At 46.5% G+C, this 27,139-nt stretch overlaps 1 protein-coding gene across 1 annotated transcript in view; it reads left to right on the top strand.

Moving 5' to 3' along the window:
• Window positions 1-27,139, top strand: part of HTT (huntingtin) — a 140,167-nt gene that overhangs the window by 32,825 nt on the left and 80,203 nt on the right. The window contains exons 7-22 of the mRNA XM_080831267.1: window positions 1,815-1,956; window positions 2,646-2,824; window positions 7,523-7,724; window positions 8,819-8,866; window positions 11,332-11,412; window positions 12,752-13,113; window positions 15,937-16,060; window positions 16,320-16,438; window positions 18,232-18,343; window positions 18,590-18,727; window positions 19,582-19,740; window positions 19,830-19,927; window positions 21,004-21,143; window positions 22,121-22,184; window positions 22,434-22,534; window positions 25,337-25,483. Coding sequence (XP_080687393.1) covers window positions 1,815-1,956; window positions 2,646-2,824; window positions 7,523-7,724; window positions 8,819-8,866; window positions 11,332-11,412; window positions 12,752-13,113; window positions 15,937-16,060; window positions 16,320-16,438; window positions 18,232-18,343; window positions 18,590-18,727; window positions 19,582-19,740; window positions 19,830-19,927; window positions 21,004-21,143; window positions 22,121-22,184; window positions 22,434-22,534; window positions 25,337-25,483 — 2,216 coding nt within the window. The remainder of the gene's footprint in view (window positions 1-1,814; window positions 1,957-2,645; window positions 2,825-7,522; window positions 7,725-8,818; window positions 8,867-11,331; window positions 11,413-12,751; window positions 13,114-15,936; window positions 16,061-16,319; window positions 16,439-18,231; window positions 18,344-18,589; window positions 18,728-19,581; window positions 19,741-19,829; window positions 19,928-21,003; window positions 21,144-22,120; window positions 22,185-22,433; window positions 22,535-25,336; window positions 25,484-27,139) is intronic.

Consider the following 27,139-nt stretch of genomic DNA (forward strand, 5'->3'; position numbering starts at 1 on the left):
CTCCCGGACCTCACTGCTGTGGGGCCCTTCAGGTTAGCCATTCTGATGGCTGTGCCCTGGTGTTGTGTTTCAATTTTAATTTCCGTTTCCATCCCCTGCAGTACTCTTGACTCTAAAGCTGAGTGATTTTGCATATTTCCCCTCGGGAAGTACTCTTAGAAATCTGTCCTATGCATTTATTGGAAAGTGTCCGCCCTACAGTCTAGTGCGCTTTCTTCCCATTCCGAGAAGGGCCTACACGTGGTCCGGGAGGCTGCCAGCTGCCTTTTCCAGGGTGTTCTCAGCATGATGGGGTTTGGACCTGAGATGCCCCTTCAAACTCTGAGAGTTGATTTTATTATTCCAAACTGTTGAACTTTCCTCTGGGCTCACTCTTTAAAATAATGCTCAGCTTTCACTGTGCTTGTAAGTGTGGACTGACATGGAATGATTTGTATTAGTTCATTGATGTATGTGTGTGTGTTTTCACTCAGATGAGTTACTTGAAGCTACCGGCATCTTTTCTCAGAGTTAAGGTTTGTCTGAGATAAGTTGACTGGGTTCTCCTGGTGGTGTTTGCAGGAGGCACTGGAGGCCACAAAGTATGGGAGCCATCCAGGGGCTGAGGGTCTGGTCCTCTACCTCTCTGGTTCCAGAGATCTAGTCTGTAACTTGACCAGGAATAGACAAGCCTCTGAGAACCAGCTGATGCTAACCCCACTGTTAAGAAGGAGCTTCTTTATAAGTCAGGTGCCAATCTGTTAATGTGCTGCTCGTTTGCCTGGGGTCACGCCTCATTCGTGGGACCGTAATGGCGTCCCCAGCCCACATAACTTTGCTCAGTGCATGCCCATAGTAATGGGGACCAAATCGTTGCTCAGAGTGGGGTTGAGAGTGATGGAACTGGGTGTTCTTATGGCAGCTAGTTCCCAAACTCACGAAGCTCAGTGGTTACCCCTTTTCTTTTCTTCCTCTTCTATTTTTCTTTAAGATTTATTTATGAGAGAGAGAGAGAGAGAGAGAGCGCGCGCACACACACATGATGCTTAGGGGAGTTGGCCAGAACAGAAGGAGAGAGAGAAGCAGATTCCCCTCTGAGCACGGAGCCCAGCGTGGGGGCTCATTCCTCTGACCAGAAGATCATGACCTGAGCTGAAACCAAGAGTGGAGCGCTCAACCCACTGAAACACCCAGGCGACCCACACCTTTCCATTCTTTGAAAATTTTTAACACTTAGATGGCCATCGTTGGAATTGTAGCATGGTCTCCTTTGGGTTATCCTGAGGTTCCGTGACAAGGTCTTCTTCTCTCCTTAGGAACATGCTCGTGGGTGCTATGCTGCTGTGGTTTAGCTCGCCCACATGCTTTCCAGACCACAGAGCATCTCTTAGTGGCATTAACTGCACGTCCGCAAGCCGTCTCTCAGGCTGGGACGTGGCTGTAGCTGACTACTACGCTCTTCTCCTTGACTTCATTATTTGGGTGGTTTTGTTTTTGTTTTGTTTTGTTTTTACTGTCTTTATTTTGCATGGCGTCGTTGACTGATCCTGTATCCAAATGCTGTGGGTCCCCCTTTTCTAGAAGCTTAGGGTTTCACTCTTGGGTAGAGGACATAGATACTGAGCAAGTCCGTACTTAAAATAAGGAAGTAAATAGACCACTTCTGCAAACTGCTGTGGTATATCCCGAATTTGGGGTGCTTTTATTTAGCTGTAGGAAAGTCCAGTGGTTCATAACCTTCACTCTGTAAGAATCTGGACTAATTTTGTGAAATAACGTGATAAGCTTCATAGGAGTTTTGTCTTTTTTATCTACTTGGGTTTTTGCTGCCCTAGGTTCTACTAAAGGCTTTCATAGCGAATCTGAAGTCAAGCTCCCCGACCATTCGGCGGACGGCGGCTGGCTCAGCAGTGAGCATCTGCCAGCACTCGAGAAGGACCCAGTACTTTTACAGCTGGCTATTGAACGTGCTCTTGGGTAAGAGCTAGTTGTAAGAGTGATTTTCCCCATGGTGTGCTGGAGTTGCTAGCATTTACCTGAGACACATCTTTTAAATTCTTTAAAATCAGGCAGTCCCTTAGCTCCTAGCCCGGGCCCTTTGGCTCTGGCCAACTAGTGAGTGGGAACGATGTTGAGGCAGCCATGTGCCCATGGTGGGTGTTGTGATGACGAGGACAAAGAGCCTTCTCTCTGCAGAAGTGCAGGTGCCTCACCCGCCTTCCTCGGTGGCACACTCCGTGGCTGTTTTTGTGGGCTCTGAGTGTGAGTCTCTGCGGCTAGATGCGGAGTCTGGGGTCCTGGCAGGTTCTGTGCTGACGGCTTCTCCCGTACTTGGAGTCATTCATGGTGATCAGCACTAGCAAGGGCGGAAGGGGAGCATGTGGATATTTGATAGGAAAGAACTGTCTGACTTACAAATGCAGCCGAACTCATGCTGACAGGCCTTGCTTAGCTCAGGATGTGATGGTTACCCTTTAAAGCCTTTCCCGGATTTTGGCCCAAGGATGAGGTTCCTGTACCCTTTCCCACAGCAGTGTCTGTGCCGTCTTTATCCCTCACTACCAACTTTGTAACATGGTTCTGCTATGAGTCTCTTGTTTTAAACAGTTTAAGCCCTGAACCCCCAGCAGGTGGTGATGTTGAGAGATCTCATTGGTCCCTTACAGGCTTGCTGGTCCCCGTTGAGAGTGAACACTCCACCCTCCTGATTCTTGGGGTGCTGCTCACACTCAGGTACCTGGTGCCCTTGCTGCAGCCTCAGGTCAAGGACACGAGCCTGAAAGGCAGCTTTGGGGTGACGCAGAAGGAACTGGAAGTCTCACCCTCAACAGAGCAGCTCATCCAGGTAGGAGCCATGTGCTTTACTTTGGTGCCTGTATGTAAATGAGGGATACTGGAAGAATCGAAACATTTGGAAGAGAAATGGCAGCACTGAGGGTTAAGAGCTTGGTCTTTGCAGCTGGGCCACCTGGTTCAGATCCTGGATCACGACCCCTAGCTGTGTGACCTCTGGATGGCAGTGACATCAGAGTACAGAGAGAGTAATCTCTTGTGAGGTTACCGAGAGTATTACACGCGTCCCTTAGGCTCCTGCCTGCCACAGAGAATGCTCTTACCCTGTTTGCAAAGCCAGGACTCATGAGATCAGTTCTGAGTATTTATTGAGCACCTACTGTGTGCTGGGCACACATTGGTGAGCATTTTGGCTGTGGTCTCTGGCCCTGGAACCTGTGATCTGTTGCACTAGTGTATATACCCAGGGAGTTAGGGACACGGTCCGTTGGAGTGTGGGGACAGTATGTTAAAGCTTCTCTTCCCAATACAGAGAAACCCCGTGTGCATTCTCATCCAATGGGGTCTGCATCTGAGGGCAGTGATGGACTTCATTTCTTTGTAGCTTGCTCATCCAGGTTATTTTCTTAACCTTGAAATAGGACAGCTACATTTTAAGCCTTTGGATTTTGTGAACTTGGCTTCAGATGTTAGGGTTTTTAGCATATTTAAAGTACTGGGTGCTACTGAAGGCCTTACCCTTTCTGTACGTTCATGGTCTCATGGCACATGCAGGAAGGAGTTGAGACCCACAATCTGGGATCCTGAGTGGGATGCCTTGGCTTTGTTTTCCATATTGGCGACATTGCAGTTCATAGGTATTTTGGTCAAGTAGACTTAGGAGTTGTGTCCTTTGCCTAAATTTTGTAGGGTATAAGATTATAAGTGGCTTAAAATAATTCTTGCCTAGAAATCATGAATTGAAGATGATTTAATGATTTAAGCATTCAGTCAGGCAGTATTTACAAAGTGCTTAGACTCCTTCCTGGTGCACGGTGAGGCCCTGGGAGTGCAGGTGGATGAGGGGTAACCGAGCGGGCGTGGGCTCTAAAAATCTGTAGGGTTGACCAACCTGCTCCAGCTAGCTGCCCTTCAGCTGTCCCACAGAATACAAGCAATGACATTCTCTTGAGATATGGTGCTTAGTGATACTGTCCTCACAACAAACATTACTGGTTGTTTTAGTGAGTAAAACAGGTATTCAAGTGGTACTAATGCATTTAAAAAAGAGATTATTTTATCCTCATCTTGTTTGTTTTACTTTTTATTATGGAGATTTCCAGACACAACAGTAGACAGAAAAGCATTGTAAACCGCCTTCAGTAATTATCACCCATGTTAATAATTGTCAACTCAGGGCCAGTTATGGTTCACTTATAATCCCACATCCTTCTCTGTTTTTATTTTTTTTTTTAAAGATTTTATTTATTTATTTGACAGACAGAGATCACAAGTAGGCAGAGAGGCAGGCAGAGAGAGAGGGGGAAGCAGGCTCCCCGCTGAGCAGAAAGCCCAATGCGGGGCTCGATCCCAGGACCCTGGGATCATGACCTGAGCCGAAGGCAGAGGCTTAACCCACTGAGCCACCCAAGCGCCCCTGTTTTTATATTTTTTTGAAGTAAATCCCAGTCGTCATATTAATTTATCTCTAAGTATTCTGGTATGTATCCCTATAGGTGAGAACTTATCTTTGTTTTTAAAACTTAATGACAATGACATTGTCATATATATGTATATATTTTTAATATATAAACATTTTTTTCCTGGAGAACTGATTTTTTTAGCATTTACCAGCACCATCTTTTTTTTTTTTTTTAAAGATTTTATTTATTTATTTGACAGAGAGAGAGATTACAAGTAGGCAGAGAGGCAGGCAGAGAGAGAGGAGGAAGCAGGCTCCCTCCTGAGCAGAGATCCCGTTGCAGGGCTTAATCCCAGGACCCTGGGATCATGACCTGAGCCGAAGGCAGAGGCTTTAACCCACTGAGCCACCCAGGCGCCGCCCCCCCCACTTTTAAAAATTTTTTTTTATTTATTCATAAGAGACAAAGAGGCAGAGGCAGATAGAGAAGCAGGCCAGGACCCTGGGATCATGATCTGAGCCAAAGGCAGATGCTTCACCGACTGAGCCACTCAGGTGTCCCCCATTGTCACATCTAAAAAAAAAAGGAACATTTCCCGAACATCAAATACCCACTCACCTTCTGTCAGGTGTTTATTCTCCGCTTTTGGAATCAGTATGCAAATAAGATGAGAGTTCATTTGTTGGAGAAGCAGGTTATCCCGTGGAACTCCTGGCAGTTGGATGTATTGCTTGCCACCACCCCATTGTGTAAGCTAACTAATTTTTTTTTAAGATTTTATTTATTTATTTGACAGAGAGAGATAGCAAGAGAGGGAACACAAGCAGGGTAAGCGGGAGAGGGAGAAGCAGGCTTCCCGCAGAGGAAGAAGCCCGATGCAGGGCTTGATCCCAGGACCCTGGGATCATGACCTGAGCAGAAGGCAGATGCCTAATGACTGAGCCACCCAGGCACCCCAATTAACATGTTTCTTTGTCTGTATTTCCTATAAATTGGTAACACGCTAGAGTCTTGTTGGAGTTAGTGTACATTTTACTATTATTATTTTTTATTTTTAAAGATTTATTTATTTATTTGGCAGAGAGAGAGAGACAGCAAGAGAGGGAACACAAGCAGGGAGGGTGGGAGAGGGAGGAGCAGGCTTTTCGCCGAGTAGAGAGCCCAGTGATTCCAGGACCCTGGGATCATGACCTGAGTCGAAGGGAGATGCTTAATGACTGAGCCACCCAGGCGCACCTAGTGTACATTTTATAATGTACATGATATCTGAGTTCTGTAGTAGTTATGTAATATTTTTTGAGAAGATTTTATTTATTTCAGCTGGAGAGTGAGTGATAGAGCATGGGGGGTGTGAGGGGCAGAGAGAAGGAGAAGCAGACTTCCTGCTGAGCAGGGAGCCTGACGTGGGGCTTGATCCCAGGACCCTAGGATCTTGACCCTAGCCGAAGGCAGATGCCTAACCGAGACACCCAGGAGCCCCTATAATATTTTAAAATAAATACATAAGTATTGGGATTACATACTCAGAATTTTCTTGTGTTGTTTTTTAATAAAAGCCTGGGAGAAGCAAGCAAACAATCCCTAAATGGTGTGGTAAGGTGGTGGGTTGGTAGGCTATAGGGGCCCAGAGTGGGGAGCCCCTGTCTGGCCAAGGTCAGTGAGGCATATGGAAGAAGCATGGTGATGAGCCAGTGCTGATGGGTGAGTGGGATTGGACCAGATACAGGGATTTGGGAGAGGTTTTGTAGACAGACTACAGCCTTTGCGCAGTCTGAGGAGTGAGCAGACGGGCGCCAGTGCGGGTCCTGGGAAGGGCCCAGGGCTTCTTGTCGATGAGCAGGGGTGCTGGTGAATGTCAGAGTAGGACGCAGCAGCCCTTTCTGCCGTGGGCCAACTACTGAGCTGCAACAGTAGAGCCGGAAGACAACAGGCAGAGGTGGCTGTGCTCCCAGAGAGCTTGGCGCACATGGGGGCTGGGACAGGTTTGGCTTGTGGGCGGTGACTGTGGACCTGCGGCTCTTGTGATAGCGGCTCCCCTCAGAGGGACGCGGCAGTGACAATGAAAAGGTGCTGCTTCCCAGACTTTGACTTTTTTTTTATACCCTTCTAGACTGTCTTTTTTTTAAACATGTGTGTTAACTTTTATGATAGTAAAGGTAGGGCTGCCCGACTTACCAAATAAACCTACAGGGTACCAGTTCAGTTTGAGTTGCAGAGAAATCAGGAATAATTTGGTGGTGCAGGTATGCCTGAAATTTTACAGGACGTAGTTAGGATGCAGAATTATTTATCTGAAATTCAAATCTAACTGGGTATTAGTATTTTATTGGACAATGCTAATGAAATGGAAAAAGAGGGGCACCCGGGTGGCTCAGTCTCATTCTGAAGAGTGCACCACTCTTGATCTCAGAGTCATAAATTCAAGCCCCACTTGGTGTAGAGATTACTAAAAAAAACTAAGATAAGGGGCGCCCCAGTAGCTCAGTCAGTTAAGCATCTGCCTTCAGCTCAGGTTATGAACCTGGAGTCCTGGGATCAAGCGCTGTGTCAGGCTGCCTACTTAGTGGGGAGTCTGCTTCTCCCTCTCCCTCTCCCTCTGTCCCTCCCGCCCATGCTCTCTCTTTCTCAAGTAAGTAAATAAAATCTTAAAATAAAATAAAAATTAAAAATATACAAAGAAAAAGTACATTCAGCGTGTTCACATAAGGTAATACGATATTAAAAGCACTGGTAAACTTTGACGTGATGCCTCTAATATGTTGGGAGATGTTTGCTGTGGTCCTCAGCGCAGGGTTCCCTGCAGGCTGTGTAGACCAGCTGTCCTTGCCCTGTACGTGAGCTCTGTTCTCCATTTCCGGGTCGGCATTTAGGCAGACGGTCTTCGCTAGCATGCCACTGCCCTCGTGGGCTGCTCTCCTGATTTGTAAGGGCTTCCTCTCACAGTGGTTGTCATAGGACTTAGAAACTGTCACGGAAGCCATGACCACAGCGGTAGACATGATGAAGACATTCCTCGGGGCAGAAACGGAGGCACACAATTTGCCGGCATCAGACTCAAAACACAAAGCTGTGAACCCTCGGACACATTTTAACAACCACGGTGATCCTTCTTGTACCTCTGTTTCCAGGTCTATGAACTGACCTTGCACTACACTCAGCACCAAGACCACAACGCGGTGACAGGCGCGCTGGAGCTCCTGCAGCAGCTGTTGCGGACGCCCCCGCCTGAGCTCCTGCGGGCCCTGAGCGCTCCGGGCGGCGGGCCACTCTCTGCCGTGCGCCACCAGCCTGGCTGCCGGAGCCGCAGCGGCAGCATAGTGGAGCTCCTGGGTATGTTCAGCCCTGAGGCCCTATGCAAGGCTGCTTCCCCGGGGAGTTCAGGGCTGGCGCTGCGCTGGGCGGGGCCAGCCCCGCTCCTTGGAAACCCAGTCTGGAGACTGGAGGATGGCAGGGTGGCCAGGTCAGAGGACAGCGCGAGGCCTGCCTCTGAAGCTGGCTTCTCAGCCCTGGCCTGGCTGCCTCTCCGTGGCACCTCGGCCATCGTGGAATGGAAGCTTCAGGGGAAGTATTTGTAGGACCCTCGTGCTACTGGGCCAGAGGTGGGGACCTCCAGGTCCCTGTGGGGATTTTCAAGTTCCCTTCTGCCCTCAAGGCCCCTTTTTTGCTGTCCTCACTGACTCTAGGACACTCCCTCCTATACCCCACCACTGCTCGTCTTTATGTTTTTGGGGGTTGGGCCCTCATCCCTCCACAGGTGCTGCACTGCGGCCTGACCACTGGTTTTCCTCCTGCCCCTTGAGAGCTGGAGGAGTTGGGATCCCGGAAGCAGGGCCTTGAGAACTAGCTTTGGCACAGAGGAGGCTTCTGGGGCCTCGGTGGACTCCGGGCCTCCCCCGGGCTGGTTGAGCACTGCACACATGCTGTGTGGCCTTTCCTCAGTGGCACTGACAACCTGGAGGGTTTGAGTGGAGGCCTCGTTGCCGCCTCCTCTGAACGTAACTGTTTGCCTGAGCCAGGAGCACACAGTGAGGGTGTGCCTGTCCACGTCCTGGGCCCTCCAGAGGCCTCTGCTCTGTGGAATGCGTGCCCTGCAAATGCTAATGACTAATGATCTTGCTAATGAAAATTTATATCTGATTGGTAGTTGACCAAGCAATCTGAGAGTTCTGATGTTTTTAATTTGACTTATTAAATGCACATTCTTTGCGCTGCTTTGACATTTTAGGTACCATTTTTGGAACTGTGTATTGGGGTGCTGGTGGGATTTTCATGTGTCAGGATTCATGTGTTGAGGCTTCGCCAGGGGATATACGTTCACATACTCTGTAGTTTTAAAGTTGAATCATGGTTTTTGAAGATTTTCAAATGCCAACTGTATTTTAGCAGCTTGTTATCTTTCATCTGTCATTTTCTGTGATTTACAGCTGGAGGGGGTTCTTCATGCAGCCCTGTCCTTTCAAGGAAACAAAAAGGTGATTATTTTAGAAATCAGAGTCTTGTGTTGAGTCCCATTGCTTTTTCTGTATTTCTATAATGCTGTCGACTGTGCCCGTACCTCTTCTCCACGGAGTGATGTATGTATAAATATAACTGGGCCGGAATGGTTCTGTAGGGCGGCTTTTGAAAATTGCTTGTGTGTCAAAATGGCTTTGTCATAAATTTCTAATGCTTTAGGTCAGGGGTCAGTGAACTTTTTGTGTAAAGGGCCTGTTTTAGCCTTGTGGGCCTTCCTGCCTCTGCTCTGTTTGGCTCTGTCTTGTGGCAGAAGGCAGCCACGGGCGATGCTCAGCTCATGGCTTTGGCTTCCGTGCTATGAAACTGGAGTTACAGAAATAGGCCTGCTCTAGTTCGCCTGCTTCTGTCTTAGAGACTGTGTTATGTTTTATAAAGGTAACTTGCCTTTCCTGTGAATTCTGTATAGCATTAGTCAGGAATGATGTTTGGTTAATTATTTGGGTAATTTGGGCTGATGGCAGTTTTTCAGCTGTATTTAACTTTGTGCATCCCAGAACATCCTGATAACAGGTTTTTTTTGTTTTTGTTTTTGTTTTTTTTTTTAAGTGTTTCTGATCTCTAACCGGAGAGCTTTGGTACACATGAACACTTGACCCCACCAGTTATTTTCTTTTCCAGTCTGGATTTCCAGAGGAAAGAATTGCTCCTACTTTCTCTTTTGAAATCTTAAAAGAATCTTTTTAAGAATTTATTGAGGTATAATCGATACAAACATACGAATATTTCTTTGTGTCACGAGTTGAGGGTTTGTGAGCCTAATGCCTAGTGTTACTTGCAGTATTGAATGGGACTTTAACAGGACTAATATTCTAGCCTTGACTGGGTTAAGTAAACATTTCTTAGAACTAGAATCCATCGTGTTTGGGGTATCATAGTGCAGTATACTGATAAGTGTGAGAAATTGGTGAAACACTAAGGTTGTTTGAAGGCCACTGGCTTCCAGGCAAAGTCAGTCTCTCTGTTCCGGAAGCAGGAGGGGACCGTGGCAGGCAGGTGACCGAGGTGCCTTATTGCTTAGCCGCCTTCTTGGGTGGTCCACCGTTAAGATGAGCTTTTCCTTCTGGGTAGGAAGCTGATATGTCCCCAGTATCTTTTTTGTGTTTTTAGTGTTTTTGTTTTGTTTTCCTTTCTCATTGTGAGCTACAGTTTTTAAGCTTTCTTTGTTATGGTTGCAAAAATCCTTTTTCTTCCCCACGTGAGATCTGTAAATCTGTGAGAGAGAACAGGAGAATTGAGGTTGGATGTGGGATGAGGGCAGGGGCTGTGTGGCAGCCTGGTGGGGTCCTTCTGATAGCATCCGGGACCTTGTACCCCTTGAGGAGGGCTCCTTGGGACAGGGGGGCAAACCCTGATTCTCGGGACAGAGACTGTTCTCATTAACCCCCCATGCGCAGGGTGGATTTTTCTTGCTTTCTCAGGGTCAGTCACTTGCAAGGAATGACCCTGTTACTTAGATAAGCCAAAGTGCTGTGTGAATTTTATATAGATTTTGGGTTTCCTCTGCTTTTTCTTTGCCTTTTTTCCCCCTTTAATGTCACACCAGTATATATTTCTGGAAGTTGTCACACCTGTGACCTAGTCCTCGGAAACTACTGAAGTTAGGCATTGGAAATTGCCAATAATTATTTCTAGAGGGTCATTTAGTGACCTTTATGTGTAGTGTAACCATGATGATTTAACTAGTCCAATTAAATCATGTTAAGACTTTTCTTTTCCTTTTTTCTTATCAATATAACACAAATTGATACAATTTAGAAACCAAGAACTGTAAAATATGTTTTTACAGCTTTGCAAAAGATGAACTATTATTCCATCCTCCCAGATTATATGGCCTCAGGTTCTGACCTGACCAGGTTACACCATAGAGTCTGGCAGCTTAAAGGAGAAGAGAGTAGAAGTGATCTTTGGGGTGACATTCTGTGTATGAACTCTTTCTGTTTTTAAGTTTTTATTTTGACTCCCGTTGGCTGCTGGCACACAGTGTGCTATTTGTTTCAGGAGCTCAGCGGTTATGTGTACGCTCTGATTGCCATTGGAGATACGACGTCAGTGTCCTAAGGGCTAACAGAATCGGTTCTAGCCATAGCTTACGGTCTTTGAGATCAAATAGTAATATAAATTATCCAACAGTAATACAGATCTAAGTCAGTAAATTCTTATTAATTATTAAAATACTTGGTGTTATAGTTTGAGAGTCATTGCTTTTTGTGCTGTATAGATTTATTGATTTTAGTAATATCTAAATATAATATCTTGGCGTTCTCTGTGTTTAGCACATTAGAGGTACAAAAGTACTTTATATATACCATATGAGAGAGCGAATTAAATATGCTTATGATTTTCTGCTTAGAATGTGCATCTATTTGATTTTTGAAGTCCTTCTCATAGCAAGCTTAAGAACTCTCACTACATCATTTCCTAGGGAAAGTGCTCTTTGGAGAAACAGCGGCCTTGGAGGATGACTCCGAGTCCAGATCGGAGGGCAGCAGCCCCGCCTTCACAGGTAGCTCTCAGGGAGGGACAGTGGTGCCACCCCTCCCGTCTTTCTCCTGGCCCCTTCCCTGCCTCTCCCCTTCCCTTCTCCTGCCCCTCATGAGGGGCTGTGCTCCTGGGGATAGAGGTGAAGCCAGCTTGCTCAAAAGGTGGCTAATTCATACTATTTTTAGGACATTTACTTTGAAATATGTGTGTGTGTGTTTTCTTGGATCAAATGTTTGCTGTTTTCCCTAGGTTCTTTGAAAATTAGGTTTATACTCCCTGAGCATAACTCTTATGTAGTAGGGGATGGTAGGTAAGTGTCTCATGAATTATATGGGTTGTGAGAGGAAAATGGGATTAAAAATTGTCTGTGCTTAACTTGAGAGAAATTTACATTTGTTTACAGATTCTTTATTCACGTTATGAGAGAAGTATTGATTAATATGCTAATAATTGGATTAAATGAGAGTGATATAATCCTATCCAAAAGAATATTTTTAGACAACTGAAAATAAGACGAAAGTATTTGGGAAAGAAAATCTGAATAATTCCAGTGGTGATTATTCATTTATTCATTTTTATAAAACAGAAATCTTTTTTTTTAAAATTATAATAGTAAAAGAAGAAAATCCAAATTCAAGCTCTCTGCCACATTATACAGCTTGAGGGCTTACTGACCCAGAGAGCTCTGCTAGCACCTGGGAGTAGATCTTTCTGTAGCGATTTTTACGTAGTGTGTGGCTTTTTTAATGAGAATTTAAAAACAGAGCTAAGAAAACGTGCTGCACATTTGAGCTCCAGGAGGGGAGGACTGGCTGCTTCTAAGACGGTTTCAAGCAGTCTTGCACAGGGTCTGGGAAGAAGGCAAACCCATGTCAGAGAGATGGTGACTTTCCACTGTTTCTGAGCGCGACCTGCTGAGCGAGAGCACCCACACGCTTGTGCCCGACCAGCCTGCCTGTGGGGCACAGTCTGGCTGCGCTGCTCCAAGCTGAGGCTGAGCAGTTGCTCAGAGACTCGAAGTGGTATTGTTCCTGAGCATACGACAGTTTTTACAGTGAAATACCGTTTGAGAATATTCATAGCATTTAGGAAACACCTACTGATAATCCTTATTTTATGACTGTGACATGTTAATAGAGTGAAGGGTAAGTCAAGAATACAGTAAAAAGCAATTTTAGTAATGTTTGAAGAATGCACTCATCTTGGTTTCGAAATTTACTAGTTCACATTTTCACTGTATTTCACGATTTTTTGCAGTTAAAACATTTGGTGACATTGAATTTTGGGGTATTTTATAAGCATTTGATTCCCTGTTGAATGTTTCCCTGGCCCTTTGAGGAATGTGTGTTCTTTGTCTTCAGCCTCAGTCAAAGGTGAGATTGGTGGTGAGCTGGCTGCGTCTTCTGGAGTCTCCACTCCTGGCTCTGCCAGTTCAGCTGCAGACTCTGTGGGCCACGACATCATCACCGAGCAGCCCCGGTCACAGCATACGCTGCAGCCAGACTCGGTGGATCTGACCGGCTGTGACCTGGCGAGCGCGGCCACCGACGGGGACGAGGAGGATATCCTGAGCCACAGCTCCAGCCAGATCAGTGCCGTCCCATCTGACCCAGCCATGGACCTGAATGATGGCACTCAGGCCTCCTCCCCAGTCAGCGACAGCTCCCAGACCACCACTGAGGGCCCTGATTCAGCTGTGACCCCTTCGGACAGTTCTGAAATTGTAAGTGGGTGAAGGGCTCTCACCAGCAGGCCCAGACCTAGACCCTCCTGCTTATTTCCCTCTTCCTGTCTGACTCACTAAGGAACAAGCAGAGATCATCAGCTCAGGTCATTAATGGGAAATTCAACCCCATCTAAGGCCCTCCCTGAAGACAATGGCTAAGTGTCATTTGTGTTGAACATGGAGGTCAGATTAGATTAGTTGATGATACGAATTTTGCTAAAATTGAATGCATTTTAAATTCAGTAAGAACTTGCTGAGTACAGATTAAATCATTACTTAAAATATCTATAAGGACCCTATTAACAGATCTGTGGTCTTTTTTTTTTGAAAGAGTTTATTTATTTGAAAGAGAATGAGGGTGAGAGAGAGAGCATGAGAGGGAGAGTGTCAGAGGGAGAAGCAGACTCCCTGCGGAGCTAGGAGCCCGATGTGGAACTCGATCCTGGAATTCCAGGATCATGACCTGAGCCGAAGGCAGTTGCTTAAGCCACCCAGGTGTCCCAGATCTGTGGTCTTAATACATTGTAACTAAAAACATTAACACTGTGTATTTAACTTTTTTTTTTTTTTTTTTTTTGGCTTTTCAAAACCTTCTACAACATATCCCCTCTTATAGAGCATGGAGTTAAGTATATTTCTGGTCTCTGAGCTAGCAGACAAGAAGCACCTTAAGGATGGTCTGAACACCAAGTTTGGTAAAAGTGATACAGAATTTAACACTCCTTTTTTTAAAAAACAGTTTGTACTGTTAAGTGTTCTGTTACTATTGAATAGGTTTTATTAAGAACATTTTTGGTTTGGTTTGGTTTGGTTTGGTTTTTGGGGTTTTTTTACGTGGATGAATGCAGAAGCATCGAATGACAAAATCATGAAATAAATCGCTGGCACGTCCCTATTGAGCAGTTGTCGAGTTGTCACGTGGATTCAGTTTCTGATGGCCACGTGGATTTGCAGTTCCTCGGATAGAGCTGTGAGCTCACAGTTGGGGTTTTTAACTAGAAGACCTGGGGAAGCGTAGGACGGATAGTTGGAACAGTATGCAGGAAAAACGAGAAGGTTAGAGAAAGTGCTGGCCGTTAAGTGTGTGTGGGAGATTCTGCTGTGTGTTTATTGCACCAGCTTCCATGGGGTATCTTGCCTCTTTATGATGGATGGTTTCTGGTGCATTTGTTAGAAGTAGGAATGAAAGGCCATAGGAAATTCTGAAAACTTTCCATCTCTTGAAATTACCCCGTTGTTCACTGGGTAACAGTGCTGGGAACGGGACCTCTGCAGGTCTCTCTGGCCTGTAGAAAATGAACATCTTCCCTTGATAATTCCCACATTGGTGGAGTTCTTTCCTGGTTTATGGGATGCTTCCGTGTCTGTTATGTAGTCATTAATTATTTGCTGAACGAGTATACTGAGTGCCTGTTAAGTTCCATGGAGTATTCATAAGCTGGGGACAAAATAGAGGGCACAACATATAAAACTCCTTGCTCACACGAAGCTAACATTCTAGAGGAGTCATGAGACCCCTTCCATGCTGGGCCGGACAGCAAAGAGCTTTGGTTTTCTAAGCCATATAGCCTCTATCACGTGTTCCTCTCTGCTGCTATCATGTGAAAGCAGCCATTGACTATATGTAAATGAACTAGCATTCCCATAAAACTTTATTTACAAAAACAGGTGGTGGGCCAGGTTTGGTCATTAGGCAATGTCTTAACTACCCCTATTCTAGGCAGAGTGTGTGCATGCATGTGGAGGCAGATACTAAGTGAGTAATCAATCAATAAGTAAATACATGGTTAGGTGGTGATGAGTGCCATAGAGGGAAAGAAACAAGTGAAGGTATAGAGAATTTCCTCGTGAGACGGCCCAGTGTGGTGGCCAAGGGGCTGCTGCCAAGAGCCACCAGGATGAGAGTTTCAGCTCGGCTGCTTCCTAGCCATGTAGCCTGGAGCATGTGTGACCCTTCTTGCCTCAGTTTTCTTATCTGCAAATGGAGGGTAACAGTACTTGCACTGTAAGACTTATGATGATGCATATAAAGTGATTTTTGATTCTGCCTGGGGTGTAGTAAAATGTTCAAGAAGTATTATTTTTATTATGGTGAAATTTCTCATTTTAATACTTTTTTTTTTTTTAACTGAGGTAAGGTTTTTTTTGTAAACTAATTGGGACAGTGGAGGTAAATCATTTCTTTCTTGGTTGATTTTGAACGTGTGGTAACTCTAGGGACTTGGAATGACTTTTTAAAAATGATGCAGAGTTTATTTCAGTTCCTGCTAATGTATTGAGGTTCTGTCCCTCAGTTTTTCAGGTAAATTACATGGGATATCAAGTGAATGTGTAAAGTTTCACGATATGGATCATAATTCAGGTTTACGGCCAAGTGTATGATACACTGTGTCCAAAACTTAGTTGATTTAGTCCTGGCAGTTTAGAAGCTAACCTAGTGTAGTGATAGGTATTTGTCTAAAAGAAGGTATTTGTCTAAAAGATTTTTCTCATTGTTGACTTATTGTAAAACTTGTGAAGATAAAGATTTTTGTTTAGATTTTTTTTTATTAATATCACAAAGAGAAATTTTCAGGTTGGAATTTCTTTGGCATTTGTATAGTCGTAAAGCTATTTGTAATGTAGTAACAATGTGTGATCAAGGCAGCTTCATCATGGACACGCACACCTCTCTGTGCATTTCAGGAAATGACCTTTGTGTGAGTATGAGAGATGTGGTCCATGTGATTTTTACCTTTGCCTTTGCCTTTCCATGTCGGAGAGCCTGTCCCTTGGTGATGTCCCTTCAGAGCCCTCACCAGCCCCTCTCGTACTGTGCAGGTGTTAGACGGTGCTGACAGCCAGTATTCGGGGATGCAGATCGGACAGCCACCGGACGAGGATGAGGAAGCCACGGGTGTCCTTCCGGATGAAGATGCAGATGCTTTCCGAAGCTCTTCAGTTGGTAGGTGGACCTCAGCGGTGCGCTGTGGAAATGTTTTCTTCAACCCTGGCATCGCAGTTTTACCTTAGCTTCCAAGAAGAAATCTTGGAGTATCTTTGTTTTCTGAGTTGTAAATAGCAAATAAGGAAGGTCAGTTGAGGAGTGACTGTCCTTGTTCTTGATCTAAATCCTGTACTTTCATGTGGACTTTGCATAAATATGAATATTGGTTTTTTAATTGGAAACTTGTCGCTCAATCTCAATTTCTCTGATTATGAAGCTCTTCAGCAAGCACATTTACTGAGAAGCATGGGCCACAGCAGACAGGCCTCTGACAGCAGCATTGATAAATTTGTCTCCAAAGATGAAGCTGCTGAACCAGGAGATCAAGAAAACAAGGTGAGATGTTTAGGCAGAAGACCACTTGGCATTCTGAGCTTCTGTGAGTGTTTAGGATCACTCTGGCTACTGTCTGTGTGCCTTGCTTCTAGCTTTCCCATCTCTGAGCTTCTGCCCACCTATTTCCCCTTAAGTAGGGGCATACTTCCTAGGTGTGCTCCTCTTTTCTGCCTCTCCAGATACTACCCAGATCCTTGAGAACTGGCTCAAGTTCTGCCTTCCTGAGAGTCCTTCCCAGACAGATCTGTCTTACACTGATTGCTACGTCGCCTGATTTCTTGGGCCGTTCTTTTGATGGTCATGCTTTGTCTCGCAGCACGTCTTGTTTTTGTTTGTGGAGTAATACATTTGTTTGTTTATGGTGGTAAAATACATACAAAGTTTGCCAGAGTGACTGTTGCGAAGTGCGCCCCCCGGTGGCGTCAGTGCGTTCACGTTATGTGGCTGTCACCACCCTCCATCTCCAGAACTCTTTCCCTCTCCCCAGACTGAAACTCTGTCCCCATTTGCCACTAACTCCCCATTCCTCCCTCTCCCCAGCCCTTGGCTCCCACCATCTCCTTTGTGTCTCCCTGGACCGTAGGACGCGCCTACAGGTGGAACCATGTGGTATTTGTTCTTTTGTGACTGGCTTAAGTCATTGGGTGTAATGTTCTCAGGCTTCATCTGTGTTGTAGGAGGTGTCAGGATTCCCTTCCTCTCTGACACTGAAGCATATTCCACTGTGCAGGTGGACCCCATTTTGTTCTGTTCATCCGTTGATGGATCCTTGGGTTTACTTTTGTCTTCTGGCCGTTGTGAATGATGCTGCTGTGAACTTGGAGGTGCAGGCATCTCTTCAGGACCCTGCTCTAAGTTCTTTGGGATAGACACCCAGAAGTGGAATTTCAGAGTCCTCTGGTAGTTCTAGTTTTAGGTTTTTTTGAGGACCCTCCGCACATTGTCCACAGTGGCCACACCAGTTTGTGCTCCCACCAGCCATGCACAGGGTTCTGGTTTCCCTGGGTCCTTGCCTAGGCTTGTCATTTTCTGGCTTTTTTTGAGAGCAGCCATCCTACTGGGAGTGAGGTTGTATGTCACTGTGGCTTTGACTTGGTTTCCCTAATGATGAGTGATGTGGGACATCTTTTCATGTGCTTACTGGCCATTGTATTTTGTCTTCGGAGAAATGTCTGTTCAAGTCCTTAGCTGTTTTTAATCAGGTTTGGGCTTTTGTTGTTGTTGTTGACTTTATCCATTGAACTGCTTGTAAAATATCCCTGAGTTGCTTACCTTTTTACCTGTAAGTGGCTTATCTTCCCAGTTAATTTTAAATTCCTTGAGGGCAGGGAGCAGTTTCAAACTTAGTCTGTCTGTAGATGCCCAGTCATCTTGCAGCTTCCGTGCCTCCTTCCAGATCCCGCTCCAGCCAGGTGTGCCCCCTCTCAGCTCTGGGCGTTCGCAGGGCTCTTGCCTCTGCCTGAGTAGCTGTCCCTTGACCTCTAGATGGTGGCTCATGCTGTTCTTGCCTGAGCAACCTCTCCTGAGTGCCAGCTCCCAGCTGCCCTCTCTCTAGCATGTCCTCTCTGCACCCTGAGCTCATCGCTGCCGCTGCCCATGTGACCCTGTGGCTCAGCTGCCTCTGACCGCTCTGATTGGGCCCCACCGTGGTCTGTGAGGACAAAGATGGGGATCTCTGTGTCCCCAGGACCTGGCATAATTGGTGCTCTGGACCTGTTTGTTGAACACACTAGTGAGTGAATGTGCTGGTTCCTTGATCCTAAGACCAACAAGTGTTGCTTTCTGTGTTGTAGCCTTGCCGGATCAAAGGTGACATAGGGCAGTCTACCGATGACGATTCTGTTCCTCTTGTCCATTGTGTCCGCCTTCTGTCTGCTTCATTTTTGCTGACTGGGGAGAAAAATGGTAAGTATAGAAAGGCAGGTACAGAGCTGAAGGAAATACTGACGTCTCAAGGTCACCTTGGTGGCTGATTTGCACCTCATTGCTATAGCGGAGGGAGGGAGTAGAGTCTAGGCTGAGCGGTGGCTTTCACTGACTGATGGGAAAAGGGAGGGGATGCTGCGGGAGCAGGGTTACTGGGTCTAGTTTTGTTTCTGTGGAAACTAAATGTCGGTTGCTTGGAAGGTGATCTCAGTGGTTTCCTTGCAGTGTTGGTTCCGGACAGGGACGTGAGGGTCAGTGTGAAGGCGCTGGCGCTCAGCTGTGTGGGAGCTGCTGTGGCCCTTCATCCCGAGTCCTTCTTCAGCAAACTTTATAAAGTGCCTCTTGACACCATGGAGCACCCTGGTATGTTACAAGTTCACAGCTTGTCCCTCACATTTAGTCAGTACTTTGGAAACTACTTCAGACCATCTTGGCTGTTGTGGTTTAGAGTAATATGTGTTCTGAGTTGATTTGTGGTATTTTTGAACTGTGTCGTAGCTCCATATAAAACACATAAATAGTAGTGCTTTTTGCTTTTTGGACTCCCTGTCGATGCAACTTCTCATTTAAACACACGTGACGAGACAGTAGATAAGTGGGAACATAAGAGCCACTTTACATACATACTGGATTTTTACCAAAAGCACAAATCGTGTACAATCAAAATTGCTTTGGGTCACACTCAGCCAGGCCAGATGTTCACACTCAGAGACAAGTGGCAGCCGAGACGAGCAGAGCAGCCGCAGATCCAGCTCCTGTAGCACACGCTCTGGGACCCACTCTCATGGTGGAGTAGATGGGGGAGGAGCCACACTTCTAAAAATTATCCTCCCGCCTTCTCCCCCTTTCCTTGGGCGAGGGGACACACTTGTGCTTTTGAATTCATATTAGGTAAGTGTGGACTAGTTTGAATTTCTCTAATCTTTTTTTTTTTTTTTGAAGTGAAATCTTAGAATTTTGATTATTGGTTGGCAACCTGGAATTATAGTCCAGAACATGTGTTGAAGTGATACCAGACCTGTGATGAATCTAGAATCCTTAAACCTCACCTTATTTTTTTTACTGCTCATGGCTATTAATATTCAAGTCTCTTCTAGATTTGGATTGCCCCCCACCACCTTTCTTTTTTCCCTCTTTCCTGAGAATGAAGCTTTTGTTCTGAGTTAGAAAGTTGATGGTAGGGGCTTGTACAGTGGCTGGGCAATTTATCTCTACAGAGGAGCAGTACGTGTCAGACATCCTGAACTACATCGATCACGGAGACCCCCAGGTCAGAGGAGCCACGGCAGTTCTCTGTGGGACCCTCATCTCCTCCATCCTCAGCAGGTCCCGCTTCCAAGTGGGGGACTGGATGGGCACCGTCAGAGCCTTGACAGGTAACAGTGGAGTTTTCAGTGCATTTTCTAGGTAGAATGCCCAAGTTCAAGTTTATGTAAAGGTGCTTGCTATTTGCTCTTCTGGTCAGGAAATACATTTTCTCTGGCGGACTGCATTCCTTTGCTGCAGAAAACTTTGAAGGATGAATCTTCTGTGACTTGCAAGTTGGCTTGTACAGCTGTAAAGGTAAACATCATCTTTTGTGGAAGTCAGTTCTTTGCTTAGCAGAGATTTTGCCACTGTTATAACTAAAATCGGGCTTAATACTAAATAATCATAGAAATTGCAAAGCTGTAAACAGTAGCAGCCGTGTGTCCGTGTGTCCGCCATGCCGCTGCAGAAAGCAGGTGTCACTGGTCAGGTTTGTTTCCTAGGGTGTCGGAGTTTCAGTACTCTGAGTGTTTGTTTGAAATGTTCCTTTTCCTAAAGGGTCTATTTAGACATACACTTGGCCAACATGGAGGGTAAAACCTGTTGAATTAAACCCCACCGGCACTCTTGGGCCCACAGGGTGCTGAGTTGGGGGCCGGGGTGCTGCGAGGTTGTTCATTGAGCTCCGTGCCGTGTCCCTGCATCACCCCCGGTCTGGACGTGGCGGCGTGCTGGACCTTTTTAGATCAGCTGGTCTGTGAACCACAGCTAGCCAGTCACCAACACTAACGGTTAACTAGTAAAGATCGAAGGAAAACCCCAGCAGTTGTCACATGAATAGGATACCTTCCCTTTTCAGAATGTCATGGCAGAAACTGTTCCTTAATTCCAGATGTTTGCCAGGTTTCAGTTGCTCTTTGTCTGCGGGAGCACAGCAGGTCTCTGACCTTGAGTCCACTCGTGTCCGCTGTGTGCCCCGACGGGCGGGGAGGGCGCAGCCCGGGGAGGGGGCGCTGCGCCACGGCTGAGGGGCCGTGGAGTACATGGCTGCTTAGCAAAGGGCCCGGCTCCCCCATTGGCCCCAGGTCTGAGGCTTGTTTTAGAACCGGTTTACCCTTGCTCCATGGTCACGAAATCGGTATCTGGGAGTAGAGGCCTTGACCAAGGCAGCAGTGGGAGGAAGGAGGACATACGGTGATGGGGAAGGGACATGTTTATTGCTAAACTGGAGTTAAGGACATTTCTGAGGGATGTGGGGAAAGTTCAGCGTCCCTGCCACGGTGAGAGGAGGAGGAAATGGGAACGCGGCGGCATGCTCATGCTGTCGGAGCCATCAGGAGGCAGTGGCGGTGCTGAGCCCGACCCCATCACGTGGCGACCTTGTCTTCCAGCACTGTGTCACGAGTCTGTGCAGCAGCAGCCACAGCGAACTGGGGCTGCAACTGGTCACTGACGTGCTGACCCTGAGGGACAGCTCCTACTGGCTGGTGAGGACGGAGCTTCTGGAGACTCTCGCAGAGATTGACTTCAGGTGAGTGATGAATCAGGTTCCTTAGGTCTGTAAACCAAAGCTGCTCGGGAGTTCGGGCCAGGAACTGAGAGGCCTGGGTCATTGCTTCAGGTGCTCATTCGTGATGGTCATCAAGTCACCTGTGAGTTGGGAGTCTGGGTGGCGTGGAGAGCTGATGCTGCTTTCCTCCTCAGCTTGCTTTGTGCTTGGGGTTTTACAATACGGGTGGAGGAGTAGGTCTTCCTGGTGGTCTCAGTCACCTGAGCGGCCTGGATGGAGGGCACAGGAGAGCTCAGACTGCCATCACTCTTGCTTGTGTGGACAAAAGGAACGTTCTCATTGTACCGAACTTAGGTCACACAGCTCATCTGTACTTTGTTGCGATTAAAAAATAACATGATGCCTTCTGCATTTTCTAAGAACACGTTTGGCTTAAGATGTCTTTCGGGAGGGAAAATTTCTTCTATTATCCAGGTGTTTGGGTGTTTTCCACGCAGCTGTTACAATGTGCTTGCTGTGTGCCAGGCTCAGGGCTAGTGCCCCTGAGCGGCTAGTGGGTAGTTTCTTTCTCTCTCAGCATGTCTCTGTGAATGAGGGGTTGCTCTCACCTCTGGCTGCTGGGAGGGACCCTGGGCCAGGGGCAAGGAACCTGCCTGAGGCCGTGCAGCCCCTCCCCAGAGTCGGCAGACCCCTCCCCTGGTGGCTGAGCTCACCCTGAGGCCCCTTGGAGTCTCTCACAGTAGGAGATTATTAGTATTTATTTTGAAGAAAATAGTTGACTAAGTCTGAAATGAGGAGAGGAATATGAAGTCCACTTACTTAAAAACCTTGGTCCTTCCGTGGGTCTGAGGATGTGTTCCCTCTCTGGTTTTCTGGGCGGCAGGACCAGCCCCCTCCGGAGCTGCCCTCTGTGTCCTGCGTGTCAGGGTTGTGCAGGCCGACAGTGGGTGTCCATGGAGTCACTAAATTGTTTCGTGTTAAAAATGTTCTTTTGTTAGGTTGGTGAGCTTTTTGGAGGCAAAAGCAGAAAACCTGCACAGAGGGACCCATCATTACACGGGGGTAAGCAGTTCATTTTTGTGAGGCCATGTCGAAGCTTCCAGGAGTCGTGCCTTCCCAGGAGTGTGGCTCTCCTCTGAGCATGCTCTGTTCTAGACTGACCCTGTGATTCAGGTTGTGACAGTCATGCTTGTGTGTGTGAATTTAAGACTAGTGGTCGTGAGCGCTCCCTCATGGGCCTTCCAAACTATCTTACGTGAAATGGGCTTAAAGACAGATGTCATATCTGTTTTTGTTTCCTTCTCTCTGAAGCTTTTAAAACTGCAAGAACGAGTGCTCCATGATGTGGTCATCTATCTGCTTGGGGACGAGGACCCCAGGGTGCGGCACGTTGCTGCAGCGGCCTTAATAAGGTATCTACCACTCATTTTCTCTCTTTGCTCACTTTCATGGTGAAAGTGCAGAGTGGTAGGAGGAGGGGAGCTCGGTCATCTGAGAGTAGGTCAGCATTCCTGGATCCTGGACGCTCACTTTCAGCTCCTCTGAAAGCATCAGAAAAGACTAGGAGTCTAAAGTGAGGGTGAAAACAGGGCTAGCCTCCAAAAAGTGGTGCACTTTCATTGTGAGAAGTTTGGAATGTAGAGAAGAGCACAAAGAAGATCATAGAAATCTCCTTTGGTTCTGCCTCTGGAGACAATCACTGTGAATGTGTTGAGTATAGCCTGTATAGCATGAGTCTCTTCTACAAAATTGGGACCAAGCGTAGGAGCAATTCAGTGATCTGATCATTTTTATGTACTATGTTATCACATCTTCCTGCTATCAGACTCTTCTAAAAAAAAAAAACCTGACTCTGCCAGTGATATCTGGAGCCGCCCCCCGTACTCAGATATGTTCGTATGTTTGCACTGGAGTACACGACGTGTCCTACAGAGTGAGATTGGTGAAGGCCACGCATACTATTTCAGAAAAAGAAATATAGTTAGTGGCCAGTGTCTTATTCTGTAGTTGTGATAAGCTTTTATGTAATATTATTTGGTTGGACAGTAAGTTTTCTTTGACTTACATAATGAATAATGCTTGTGAATATTGTTATACACAAATGCTGATGTATACATTTTTTCCTGAGAATTAATTCCTGGAAGTTTAGTTACTAGGCCAAGCTTTCTGGTGTTGTGGGTTTTTTTGTTTTGTTTTTTTTTTTAATTTTTCGTAGCTTTACTGAAGTATGATTTTGTGTCCGTTCACATTCACCCATTTTAAGTGTACGATTTAGTGATTTGTAGTAAACATAGAGATTTGTGTAACCATCACCACAGTCGCAATTTTAGAACATTTCCATGAACCCATCACCACATGGCTGATATGACTTCCACTTTTGTGGCTACTGTGGATTGTACTGGCTGAACATCCGCCCATAAGACATTGTGTGGACACATGTTCTCATTTCTTTTGGGTTGGTACCTAGAAGTGGTTTTTTTTTTTTTTTTTAAGATTCTATTTATTTTTTTGACAGAGTGAGAGAGTACAGTAGGCAGAGCAGAAGGCAGAGGAAGAGGGAGAAGCAGGTTCTCCTGTGAGCGGGGAACCCCATGTGGGGCTTGATCCCAGGCCCTTGGGATCATGACCTGAGCTGAAGGTAGCCACTTTAACCAACTGAGCCACCCAGGTGCCCCTGGAAGTGGATTTTTTTATGGATTTTGGTACTTCCTGTGAAATTGCTCTCCAGAAACATACTGGTCTCTTAGTGACCAGAATATGATTGTGCCTGATTCTTCTCATCAAAAAAAGATTTAAAAAAAAAGTTAAGTATGTATCAGTTGTTGAAGCAGAAATTGGTATTTTTTTTTTAAAGATTTTATTTATTTGATAAAGAGAGTACAGCAGGGGGAGCAGCAGGCAGAGGGAGAGGGAGAAGCAGGCTCACCGAGCAGGGAGCTCGATATGGGAATTGATCCCAGGACTCTGGGATCATGACCTGAGCTGAAGGTAGCCACTTTAATCGACTGAGCCACCCAGGTGTCCTGAAAAATACCTCATCTTTTTGAAGTAATACGTGTTTACTTAACAAAGTTTAGGGAAAAGACAAAATAGGAAATCAAAATCTCTGTGATCAAATGACTGAAAACCAAGGTTTCATTTTGATGTGTATCTTTTCTGTTTTCAGTGTTGTCATTTGCATATTTCTTTGATTACTTGTGAGGTGTACTTTTTCTTGCACTTAACTGGATTAGCATGACTTGCCTATAACGATTTTGGTCCTTTCCCTCTTTCTGCAAATGATAGCCATTTATTTTACCTTAGAAAGAAGTTGTGCTTATGACCAGGTCTCCATAGAAGAGAGATTTTAATTAAAGATACTGGGGTTTGCAGACCAATGTGAGTAGGTAGTTGATTGTTTCTACGAGTTATGAGCCCCGTCTGAAAGCATATGAGCACACTCCTGCAGAACACACACTGCCGATTGCAGAAATGGGCCCTTCTGTTCTCTTAGGAAATGTTGCCTGTATTCTGCATTTAAAAAAAATTTTTTTTAAAGATATTATATGTTTATTTGAGAGAGACGCAGCGGGAGAGGGAAACACAAGCAGGGGGTGCGGCAGAGGGAGAAGCAGGCTTCCTGCTCAACAGGGAGTCTAACATGGGGCTCGATCCCAGGACCCTGAGATCATGACCTGAGTCGAAGGCAGATGCCCAATGACTAAGCCCCCCAGGCGCCCCTGTATTCTGCTTTTGAGTGGAGTTTAGATTTGTGAGGGGCTTCCGCTGGAGCTTTGCCATCTGGGAGTGTGTGGGATGGATTTGCAGGCAGAATTGCAAAAACAAGTAAGGGCCGGCCCCTGGTGTTCAGATCCGCTCTGTGCTCGGTACTCTCCCTGGATGGGGGAGTCACGTACCTGTTCATCTTACTGAAGAGGACCAGAAGGAGAACTTGAAATCCGAGCCTTTTATTGTATGTAGAGAAAGCTGCTAAAGTGTACAGCAGGCAGAAGGAAGTGCGGTGCCTGGTTATGGCAGGGGTGGCGGGACTGGTACGTGGGTGGTTGGTCCTGGGACCGGCAGCCCCCTCCGCTGGGCTGAGGGACCCCCTGAGGCGGGAGCTTTTGTTCTGCGGCTGGACTGCGTTTTAGGCCTCCCCACCTCGACACAGGAGGGTGGTGCAGCGCAGGTGCGGCTCAGACCCCGTCAGTGAATGCACTCCACTTCTGTGTCAGGCTCGTCCCGAAGCTGTTCTATAAATGCGACCAAGGACAAGCTGACCCCGTCGTGGCTGTGGCGAGAGATCAGAGCAGTGTTTACCTGAAGCTCCTCATGCACGAGACGCAGCCTCCATCTCACTTCTCTGTCAGCACCATCACCAGGTACGCGTGCGGTGTGCGGGGGTGTCATGGGGGGCTTTCCTGACACATCGTGCTTTCCAGAGAAGAAGGGTCAGGTGAGGGCTTTTGCGTAGGTGGTCCCCTTCGATAAGGTGTCCATCCTTTCTGGGATTCGCCGCCCGTCTTCATTTAGGAAGCTCTGGCATAGTCACAGCAAGACTTCACGAATCATCCAATCCGCTCACTACCAGACAAGTTCTTAAAGTGTATTTTTGTGTGTGACGCTTAGGCTGTGTCTTTTCTAGAAACCTGTCCGGTAACTTTTTCACTTCATATGTGTTGCCGGTGAAGAGTATGGTGAGGTTGTCATCTTCTCGACTTTCAGGAGCCTGGGCTGTGTTATTTAGGACTGTCCACTAGTGTGGATCTCTGCAGTTCCTGCTGTTCACGTTGGCTGGGAGATGCTTTTAGTGGCTGCTGCCGTGGGCGCACACAGCCCGCTCTCTTCAGCTCTTGGACCAGCGCACACACTGTGCAGTCGTTGGCCCAGAAATGCTTTAATGAACCAGTCAGTCTTACAGATCTTAGTTTGCAAAGAAGGCTGCAGAAATGATCGTAAAAGACTGTCATGCAGGTTTAACTCCTTGTTTTAAATGTTATTTTAAAAATGAGTTTTACTTGTAGCTCTCCTTTCTGTTAGTAGAAATTTTTTTTAAAAGCTTGGACATCAGGTCTGAGGTGTTTGCTTGGTTGCTTTTGTTACGGATTTGGAACTCAGCCAATCAGACGTAGAAGCTCTTCCCTCGATAGCTGTCATCTCTTCTCATGTAAAGATTGCTTTTAAAAAACACATGGAAATAATTTTCTCAGAGAATTCCCTTTATGTAAACCTAAGAAGTGGCCTTTTCTTCTCTCTGAGAAGATTCGGGCTAAATATTCCTTTAAGATCGGAAAAGCAGTGTGAGAGGATCTCACCCGGAGTTGGACAAGCTTAGGGTAAGTCGCTGTTTCTGAGCATCATCTCAGGAAATGCCAGCAGAGATAAGTCTAACATCGTGTTAGAATTGGTTCCTTGCTCCAACTTTGAAAGTCTCTCCAGTTTCACACGCAGGCTGGCCTCTGGCCTCAGGCCATGTTGCCCTGGTTCTTACATAGAAAGCTCCGTGGCCAGCTGTGCGGCACCCTTGGCACCTTAGCTGCCCGCTGTCTGAGAATTGGTGAGGGAAGAAAAGTCTTCTGAGTTTTGTTGTTGTATTCTGAGGATACCTGGAGATTCAGAAGTGACTCCAGCACTAGTTCTGCTCGGGCGCCGCTGGTAACCAGGGCCAGGGGCTCAGAGTCCGTGCGGGACCTCAGCAAGTGGCTGGCATCGGGGTGTGCTGTGAGGACGACGTTGGGAAGGGCACTTTCATCTTTCAGGGAATCAGGACCAGCTTCAAGGAGTTTTTTGACCTAAAGTTTGAAAAATGGGTGCTTTGGTCACGTGGAGAGGTGGCTGCGAGGCTATGGCAGGGGAACGCTGGGGGGCGTGGGGGGATGCCCGGACGTGGGTGTTCAGGACAGGCCAGGGCCTGGAGGGGACTTCCTGCGACCACTGTAGTGCCCAGGTTCACTTCCTGTCTGTCTTTCACATCAAAGTCAAGACTGCTTAGGAAGCCTCATAGGTCTTAATCTCAAACTTAGAAATGCCTTTTGAAT

The sequence above is a fragment of the Martes martes genome (genome assembly GCF_963455335.1).
Source record: "Martes martes genome assembly, chromosome: 2".
NCBI lineage: Eukaryota > Metazoa > Chordata > Mammalia > Carnivora > Mustelidae > Martes > Martes martes.